The sequence below is a fragment of the Aquarana catesbeiana genome, linkage group LG06, assembly GCF_042186555.1.
Source record: "Aquarana catesbeiana isolate 2022-GZ linkage group LG06, ASM4218655v1, whole genome shotgun sequence".
NCBI classification, from domain to species: Eukaryota; Metazoa; Chordata; class Amphibia; order Anura; family Ranidae; genus Aquarana; species Aquarana catesbeiana.
Window position 1 is genome coordinate 174,766,482 of NC_133329.1, and position 10,443 is coordinate 174,776,924.

The window sequence follows — 10,443 nt, forward strand, 5'->3', positions numbered from 1 at the left end:
ATTCAAATAACACCATTCCTACAGTAAAGCATGGAGGTGGTAATATCCTGTTATGGAGGTCTTTCTCTGCAGCAAGGAGTGGAGCACTTGTCAGGATAGAAGGAAAAATGGATGGGGCAAAATAATGTCAAATTCTTGAGGACAATCTGCTGCCCTCTCCCAGAAAGTTGTCAATTTGAAGCAGGTTTACCTTCCAACATGACAATGACCCAAAGCACGCAGCAATAATGACCACACAGTGGTTGAAGGAGAACGAGGTGTATGTCCTTGCATGGCCTAGTCAGAGCCCAGACTTAAACCCCATTGAAAATTTGTGGAATGACTTGAAGACTACAGCCCACAAACTTTTCTGTTAAAAAAAAAAAAGACTGCAGCCCACAAACGGTCACCATGAAATTTAACTGAACTTGAGAAGTTCTGCAAAGAAGAGTGGGCAAATATTGCAAAGTCTAGATGTGTAAAGTTAGTAGAGACAAATCCCAACAGACTAAAGGTTGTAAGTAAAGCAAAAGGTGGTTCAATAAAATACTAACGCAAGAGGGTGATCCTTTTTCCAACTCAGTGATTCTGTTTTTGAATTTTTTTCAAGAAAAATTCTGATATGTTGGTATTATATCTTTTACTTGGATGTTATAAATTGCACTAAGTAAATACAGCTGGATAAAACAAAAAATGTGTCTGCCTTCATTTCAGGCTGCAAAGCAACAAAATGTGATTATTTTAAAGGGGGGTGATTATTTTCTATACCCACTGCATCTAAATTGCATTACTAAAACACTCATCACTTATCCTGTGCTTGTGTGAGGTTCTATGTGACATATGCACTGCTTCTGAGACATGTGGAAGGGTCTGAGAAACATTACTTTTAGTCACCTGTTACTATATTTGAAAAGATTTGCTGCTGGTTACTCAATGGCTGGACCGATTACCAGGTTTATAGTCAACTTGTGAAAGTTGTATTAGAAGAAGCTATATTTTCTGTATGGTTGGTATATAAAATTCAGCTGAAAACAACTGAATGAGCGTATATATATATATATATATATATATATATATATATATATATATAGGCATTCCCTTCTGCTATTTTATCTAACCCATTTTATTTGACGTTAACTTGTTATGATGTGCTAGTATAACAGCTGTAGACTTTCTGTTTCAGAGGGACACAGGACACTACGCAATGACTAAGCAGGTAGCAATGCCTTCAATTTTGCAATTCCTTTAGACAGGTGTATACATTTCCACCTTGATCTTTATTTTAAATTCACATTGTATGTTTCTGTAATTGGATTATCCAGCTCAATAGGAACAGAATTTTTATTTTAGTTGAAACAAGGACTAGTCAAGCTTAAATAAATAAGTTCATATTGGGAACAAAATGGTATAAAAGTTTTCTGTTATGAAGCATGCAATGTGTCTTTAAACAGCCACACTTTTTCCAGCAAAATCTGAAGGCTTGGACATTTATGTATAGATACAAATCTAATACATAACGGAAGATGTATAGTCTGAAAACTAACATCCTCCACCTACACAAATATACTTCTGAAAATGTATTGCACTCAACTAACGAAACACGTTAATCTCTCTACTGCCATCCTCAATCGTCTAAGTCATGCATGATAATGAGCACCTTAGCCTGGATTAAATGGAATATATTTCTATCTAGTTCTAATTCAATAAACTTTATAGCAGACTACCATAGGAAAAATGTGGATTAATTAGTGAATAAGCCGAAGCTCTGCTGACTCCAATCATACAATCATGGGCAAGCAAAAATACATTTTTTTTTTCATTTTCTTTTCAAAATGAATTGTCACTTAGCTTCACTTTGTTCACTAAGGTACGTGAACATTCACTTGGCAAACTAAACATGCTCTACTCCTTTCATTTTAATTAATCACTGGTATTTTCTTTTAAAGCAAATGAGATGTACTGTAAATGGATACATATACAACTGAAAAGTGTTTACATGGAGTTAAGTTGCAAAGTGTTTAATGTTTTTAGATCAAAACAATACAAGATTGGTGAATAAAGCAGTGCAAAGGGCAATGGTAATGGGCAAAGTACACTAACCCACAGCAACCAACTGCAGTTCCAGATTACTGTTGTCAGATGATTTCAAAGAGTAAAAGAGAATGATTTTAAAAGTGTAACTATGGTTTGTTGCTATAAGTTCAATCACTTTGCATAGTAACATTACTAGTCTTATTTATTATGAGAGCATATATTAGAATGCTTGCATCCATTGTGCTAGTTACATATCTGCAGTATACTCTGTAACACAGCAACAACAATTATTCTTAGAGTACAATATAGGTATGCTACTCATAGGAGAATACCACCTAAAAAGGAGAATCCAGTTTTGGATAGGCCTTCCATGTACAACCCAAGTCTTATATAAAAACTCCACGTTATATAAAGTATACTATTAATGCTATTCACGGCAAATTTAAATTGTGCAGAAAACAGTGCAACCTGTTGTTTTGTGCACAGTTCAGGATAGAGCCCAATGTCTTGACTTTTTGTATGAGCAACCTTCTGCTTGTGGTGAATGTCAATTTCAAAATTAGAGTGTGTGCAGAAAGAATGTTCATGATTTACTGGTGTGTGTGTGGGGAACTAACAATCAGACCTGTAAATGTTATCCCCAAATAAATCAGCCATTGCCACCTCATCTCTACTTCAGCCCCCTAGGCCGAATCCATTGCTGACATATATTGCATGTTTCAGAGCTGTCCTCCTTAATCCAGTTGTCTATTAAATGCATCACTGACCTGGAACCCCTGATATACACATGCTTTTTTTCAGGTAAGTAGTGAAGGAAAGATAAGAAGGACAGGCTTTGAGCATGCAAATTCAAAATTAAGTCAGCAGTGGCATTTCTATCCTGGCAGGTTGCCTTTAAAACCATGTACAGTACCTGTTTTTGTGTTTTATATATTTCTGTAACACATAAAAAAAGGTTGGTCATCTCAGAAACTCACTTTCTTAAAGTAGAAAAATCTCGTTCTCAAGATTTTGGTAGTTCTAGAGTCTAGACTCTACTGGTACAGGAAATCTGTTGGTAAGAAAATCACTCTAGCAGCACTTCACAAGTCTATAAGATTAATATCACAAATACCTGTAGTTTAACATTTAAAGCAAAACACAAGGCAAACATCTATATGCACAACTGAAATGCATAAACATGTTAAAAAATAACTGCGAAAGGAAAAAACTGTGTTTAGCTAATGTTATAATCAAAGCACAAGATTGCATAGCTAGATTCTTTCTCTAGGCCAGTGTTTCTCAACCTTTTTTTCAGTCAAGGCATCCTAAAAAATTATTCACTCTCTTGAGGCACCCCATTCTAAAATGTAAAAAAAACTAAATTAATTTCTATATAATACAACAAAAACAATTGAGTACTGTCTGTGATACTTTTTTTTATTCACACTAACATCTAAATTTTTTCAGAACAAGTTTTTTGGGGTGTATCCCTCTCCTCAAGGTCCAAGCAGTACTGCTTGGACCTTGAAGAAGGGGATACACTCCAAAAGCTTGTCCAGAAAATTTGGATGTTAGTGCAAATTAAAAAAAAATCACGGAAAGTATTCCTTTTCTTTTTGTAACAAGTGCACTAATACAACTATAATGACCTTAAACAAAATGCAGCAACATCCACACATGTAGGACACCCAGCATTAGAAGTGTCTTCCAAAGCAAATATACCTTTGCACACTGGTACTGACTAGTATTCCAATGTTTCTCTTCTCCCTCAGTTTCTCTCCTTCACCCAGCTAATGTGACCCCAGTGCTGAAAGAGAGGGGCAAGGGAGGGGCAAACAAAGATTCTGTGTAGGTGGATGACCCCCCCAGTTATCAACCGATGACATCATTGGTCATTAAGATGCTGGCGGCTGGAAGGTTGTAATGATGCACAATGAAAACCAATGGTTTGTGTAACTAAAAAGCAGGCCTCATCCACCTCCTGGCTTGTATACAAATTTTGGGTAAGGTTTAGGCATTTTGCAAAGGAGAAGGAGAAGAAGCCTGGGAGCCTGGGTACTGTGGTTGAATAAGCTGCTTTAAACCTATCTACTGCAAAGCAGCTTAGCCACCAACTTGCTTTCATCCAGTGACAAGACAGTGAAGGATAAGCAGCATATTAATGCGGTAATCACTCTGCTCCTTTCTCCTGTAAGCATGTTCAGATTGTTGACTGAAGGACCTGTGCAAAGCAATGGAGAACAAGGTGGTTCCAAGTGCTGATCCTCCCTCTTGCAGTATGAAAATTGCTTTGATAACAAGACAGATTTAGGAAATATGAAAAAAAAATCCATGTTCTCTGTGAAAAAAACATTTAAATATCTTTCTTATTCATGCATAACTGGAATAAATGCTTTTTTTTAATATATATTTACCTGGAGTTCAGCTATAAACAGAAGGCATCAAATCTATCAAATATTTCTACTGCTGGGAAATGGTGGCATGCGCCTAATGCCACGTACACACGAGCAGACTTTTCGACCGGACTGGTCCGACGGACCGAGTCCGGTGGACAATTCGACCATGTGTGGGCTTCATCGGACCTGCAGCGGACTTTTTCGGTCGAAAATCTGATGGACTTTAGATTTGGAACATGTTTCAAATCTTTACGTCGGAACTCCTTCGGACCCAGTTCCTAACGAAAAGTCCGCTCGTCTGTATGCTAGTCAGACGAACGAAAACTGACGCTAGGGCAGCTATTGGCTACTGGCTATCAACTTCCTTATTTTAGTCCGGTCGTACGTCATCACGTACGAATCCATCGGACTTTGGTGTGATCATGTGTAGGCAAGTCTGTTTGTTCAGAAAGTCCGTCGGAAGTCCGCCGAAAGTCCGTCGGATAGAACGTCGGACCAGTCCGGTCGCAAAGTCCGCTCATGTGTACGCGGCATTAGATGTAATAATGTTGTTTCCACACAAACTGCTCTAAAACACTGTGATCTTGCTTCATGTAGATTTCTCCAGGGTTCTACATGGATGGCTTTAACTAAAGCCAAATATTCAGTAAAGTACAAGGCCAAAAATAATATATGTACTCTAAAAAAAAAAAATGCAAACACTGCTGAAAGATCCCTAGACACATAAGATGCTGACTTTAAAATTAATATTAATAAAAAGTATGAAATGCTTGATTTATAATAGTATATCCAACTTACTGTATACTATTTAACTGCATTGGAGACACCCCTGCATGTTCAACCTAGTAACATGGCTGTAATTAAATACAAACTGCATGCAGAAAATTATCCTTGGAACTTAACATACAGAACTAAATCATTATAGCATAAATATCACGGTCAAAGCCTATGTTCATTTACTAATCCACATCTGTCTTTTTACAGGAAAATATGTAATGCGTAGGAGGGGTATTTGTTTTCATTCTCATTTGTGGATCAAAATACTTAAAGGAGATGTCATCTTAAAGGAGATTTTACTGATCACTGAAAATATTGATGTACATTCAGATCATTAATTAACAATTATACCACTCTACTAATAATGTTTATTATATTAAACCCCATGAATTTACAATAGCAGCCATACAAGAACATCACACTGCTAATAAAAGATACTTTATAGGAGACATGAGATTCTTGGAAGTATGAACAATGCTGAACATAAAAACTGTGTTTGCTAAACAGTGACACTGCACAAAGGCTATAATGTCTCATTAACCTGTCCTTTACTATTTACAGTAGATAATAATTGAAAGAAATGTAAGTGTCATTAGGCAAGCCTATCCAACTAAGGTTACGTATAGTCAAAATATAGTGCCCTTTTGGTGATGTGACCTGCACCCTCTTAAAGCAGTAATTTAAAATATTAATTGCACTGTTGGAGTTAGAAATGCCCTTTGAGGCAAATTTTTTTTATTGAAGATTTCATAGAAAGCACAGCACCATAAAATAGTATGTAGACAACCTGAAATGAATACCGATACTTACCTTTCAGCTGGTCAGTGAAATTCTGATGTAAAAAATTTTTAAAAATTAAACTAATGACAATCCTTTAAATATTTCATCATTACCAGAGACTGGGAAAATACCATTGTAAATGCTTGACCGTCTTTCCTTTTCCTGGCAGACGGGGTAATGAGCCAGCATCATTTGTCCCTCCTCGAAGATCCGCAGGGAACAGAAGAGCGATAGAGAGCGTAGCTGATGGAGCTGAAGAAGATGCAGAAATTCGAGACGCAGATTACAATGGAACCAAAGGAAGCGAATAGTGTTACTTTTTGTCACCTCATGTGCCTCTGAACTGTGTCACAACTCTATCCCCTTCAGTCCCAGAGTCGCCTGTAACAGTGTTTCAGGCCTCTCTGGCAGTGAAAGGAATTCTGTTTAGCGCACTTGCACCAAGATGGCGCCCAATTACTGCAGCACAGTACCCATGTGGATGATCATCTGCCTTCTTCACATCAGCTATCTCAGTGCTTTGTGAGAAGCAGCCACAAGTACACATGTCACATTAAAGAGGATAAAAGTTTGGTCCTCCATTTTCCAGTAAAAGCAATAGAGTGCTGAACTTTATAGCACCTCTTGATGCTATTGGTTTCTCTCTCTGCGGTGTTCAAATCATAACATAGACTAAACCATTTAAAACAGGCTGGTGGCAATATGCAAAGCATGTGGGACAATTTTAATAAAAGAGTATCCCGCACTTTTCACTGGCTGACACAAAGAATAACGTAGATTGTTGTATTCTACATAATTTTATGATCAAATGGGCCAATTATTATATTGATGTTTACTTGCTCAAGATTTTTATTTTCATTTTTAAAACTTTCATACACTAAGTGCCTTTCTGATCACCAGTATTAAAGATTTGTGTTTAAAACTAAATCCAAATGTATACCACAGTTTGCTACTGCACCCTAATTGTGCTGAAGTCACAACCACTGAAAAAAATATAAAGCACAAGAGAATAAATTGTAGAGGCCCTATGTATTAGCTGCACATATTTATAGGGGTATGACTAAAGACAATGTTTGAGAGATTCCTTGACTTTAGGAATGACAGATTCTTAAACCAGTCCATTGTATTACTAATTGATATTTAAATGCAAGATTTCTGAATTTCGCTTCTCTAATAAAAAAAATCAGTTTTATTGCATCTTGTGTGAGATGTTCAATGACAGTGGTACCTTTTGAAAGCCAAGATCTCAAAATTATCAGAAAAATGTTACAGGATCCCATGTGTGTTGTAATTAGGTACGTTGTCATGCACAATTTAAACATATATTCAATAAAGCATTAGGGAGGATATAGACTGTAATATAATTATGACAGACGTTGGGGGCTTTATCAGCATGAAGATATATTAAAACATGGAGGTGGAAAGGTTTCTCTCATTGCATGTTATTACAATTAATGCTATTGGTTTATTTTCGCTTTAGTGTTTACTGCACAACACAGACTGAAAAGTCTAAAATAGGCAGATGGCAATAGGGAAAGTATAAATTTTGACATTTTGCTGGCTGCCAAAATGAAACTGATTGTTTGGATTCATTCATCCTGTGAATTATAATAATAATAATCAAGCCACAGTACCCAGATCAAAAATTAAGTCTTTCGAAAGATAAGAACTTTAAAGTAGTTAATTAATGTAAATGTAAAAAGAAAAACAGGTTTATACTTATCAGCCCCAATCCTCCCCTTCTTGGGTCTCCGCCTGTGCTTCTGGCTCCTCCCTTCCGCTGAATGCTGCTTTCTATGGGGGCACTCATGCAATCTTGCTCCAGAGTCTTCTGTCTATAGCCACAGACAGCAGGACTCGACCCACCCCCTGGTCACTGGATTTCATTAACAGCATCGGCTCCCACTGCCTCAGCAAAGACAGTGAGACCAGAAAGTGAGGGGACAGAAGAGCTACAGACATGCACAATGATGGATTGAGTGAGGGCTCAAGTAAGTAAAAGATGGGTAAGGGGGGATACTAATGTCCAAACTTTTTTTTACCTTAATGCAAGGAATGCATTAAGGTAAACAATGTTTAGGCTTTATAACCACTTTAAAGCGGAGTTTCAGCCTCAAAATTTTTTCTTTTTTTTTTAAAGTCAGCAGCTACAAACACTGTAGCTGCTAACTTTTAATAAGAACACTTACCTGTCCAGGGAGCCCGTGATGTTGGCCCCCCGAGGCCGATTCGTCCACCGGCTCGGGTGCAGGTGCCACCATTACCACTAAAGAAAACCAGCAGTGGAGCCTTCAGGCTTCACAGCTGGTTTCCTACTGTGCATTGCGCAAGTCGTGCGGCGCTTTGTGAATGGCCACCTCGTCTTCTGGGACACACACAGGCCCCAGAAGGCATTGGGGGAGAAGGAGGAAATTACGTATTTCACCGCGGCTGGGCTAGGACGGAAGTACATTTAGTACTTCATAAAAGGTAGGAAAGAAGAAAAAAATATACCTATAGCCAAAAATGAGGGGTGGAGGGGTGGTCTTTAGTTTAAGACCACCTTGTAAAGTTGGGTGGAACTCCGCTTTAAAGGCAATATAAGGAACATTTCAGCATAAAAATATGGGTGATGCATGTGCTAACATTTGCTCCTAGGTTGTCATACGTATTATTTCTTCAGTATTTGGTCATTGATGTGGAACAAGCATGTTGTATATTAGATATTAGAACACCTAATATGCACATGCTTAATCTGGTTTATCAGTGACAAAATAATGAAGGAACAACGCTAATAACCATTGAGCTTGTACATTCAAAACTAAGGCAGCATTAGCAGCTGTGATATATCTTTTCCGACACATTCCTTTTACGCAAGAGAGAAAGAAGTGATATGCTGTGTTGAGCTAAAATAAAATATTCAATGGTTAAGAGAGACTTTCTGCTGTACAATTTCAAGAGAAAACTGTAAATCCCCTTCTGCAGAGGTCCACCAGCAAATTAAAGAGCCATTTGAATAAGAATTTGGGGTGTTCCAGGATTTCTTTAAAAAACTTTAAAGACTTTTTTTCATTTGGATAGAGTAAGGAATTGTTAAGATCTGAAGAAAATGAATAAAAAAAGTCACTGCACAGTGAAAACACCTTTAACCCTTCTTAAATTAGGCAGCTGAACACATACAGATTAATTCACACAAATCTAGTGCAGAAAATGTAACAACTATTTTGTGCAGCGCTCTGAGTGAGACTACCTAACCATAAAATTCCCAGTACAAATTTATACCAAATGGTGTTTATAAGCTCCAAAAATCCTTCTTTCACACACCACGTGCCTTGACACAGACAAGTGTACGTGCTCACCTTCCACAGACCTCCACACTACAAGAGGTCTAAGTGCACCAGTTGTACAGACACTTTCCATCACCTCTAGGGACTCCACACCTCCAGAAGGTCACCAGATGTTTCCCTACTTTAGACAAATAAAGTCTCTTTCTCTTCACCTCCTGCATCATGCAGAGGAAATGGAGATCTCTGAGCTTATAAACACCATTAATAGTGTTTTTTTTTTTGTTTTGTTTTTTATTGTCGCAACTCACTAGAGTTATTGGGACTTTATATCACCATCCTATTTCATTTTTTTCATTGTATACACTTTTGGTGTTATGTTCTTGAATTTTTTTTTATCACATTATTTATATAAATTTGAAATGGAAATATTTTAGTTAGAGCACTGCGCAAAATTGTTTTTTAATGGTTAAGGCCTGTCTTTTTTGCCATTTGTATTTCACTGGAAAGTTTCTTCTCTTTACTGGTTTTGATGGCAACTTATAATTTTGGAATCTTTCCCTCACTTTGGTGTCCATTTATGAAGCAGTGAACAGTGGTGATCCCGAGGATCGCCACTGATCACACTCCATAAACACTTTTGAAACAGAGATAATCGGGGGAGAACGTGTTTGAACATGTTCTCCCGCCGATGATCTCCACACACTGAGAATCCTCATTGACTGACACAGAAACGGACAGTTTATGAGGCTCTGATCTCAGCTCTCCACTAGCGATCGGAGTCAGAATTCACCCTCCCCGATTCACCAGCTCAGAGGTGGAGAATCGGGGAGTGAAGAGGGAATCTCAGGGGATCTGAGGATCAAAGAGGAAGATTATTAACTTCCTTCTACCTTGTTCAGACCCCCCAAGACAATAACCATGCCCCCCTGTCATATTTATGTGTATACATATGTATACATATATATATATGTAGCGCTTACCCCTGAAGGAGCGTCTGAATATTTGCTATATCTGTGATTCACGTTTACTACTCAACCCTTGCAGCCCATAGATTTAAAAGTCACAGTCCTTAATGCTTTTTCTAAATGCTTTATTCATCAACATAAACTGGGATGGGAGAAATACTTCCTTTGAGATGCTCTTTTGTTACATTGTCATCTTTCAATGAATCATACAGGAGAATCTGGGTACAGTTGCGGACAGTTAGAGATCATTTTTCAATGCTCTCG

The 10,443-nt window shown here is 37.7% G+C and overlaps 1 protein-coding gene across 3 annotated transcripts in view; it reads left to right on the plus strand.

The window, feature by feature from the left end:
- Window positions 1–7,145, plus strand: part of LOC141101800 (myosin-11) — a 208,667-nt gene extending 201,522 nt beyond the window's left edge. For 2 of the 3 annotated variants that reach the window (XM_073591142.1, XM_073591143.1), the window contains one exon: window positions 6,118–7,145. In XM_073591142.1, coding sequence (XP_073447243.1) covers window positions 6,118–6,259 — 142 coding nt within the window. In that variant the 3' untranslated portion in view covers window positions 6,260–7,145. Of the gene's footprint in view, window positions 1–1,162; window positions 1,196–6,117 lie in introns of all 3 variants that reach the window. The other variant, XM_073591145.1, reaches the window with a different exon arrangement.
- Window positions 7,146–10,443: the final 3,298 nt, after the last annotated feature.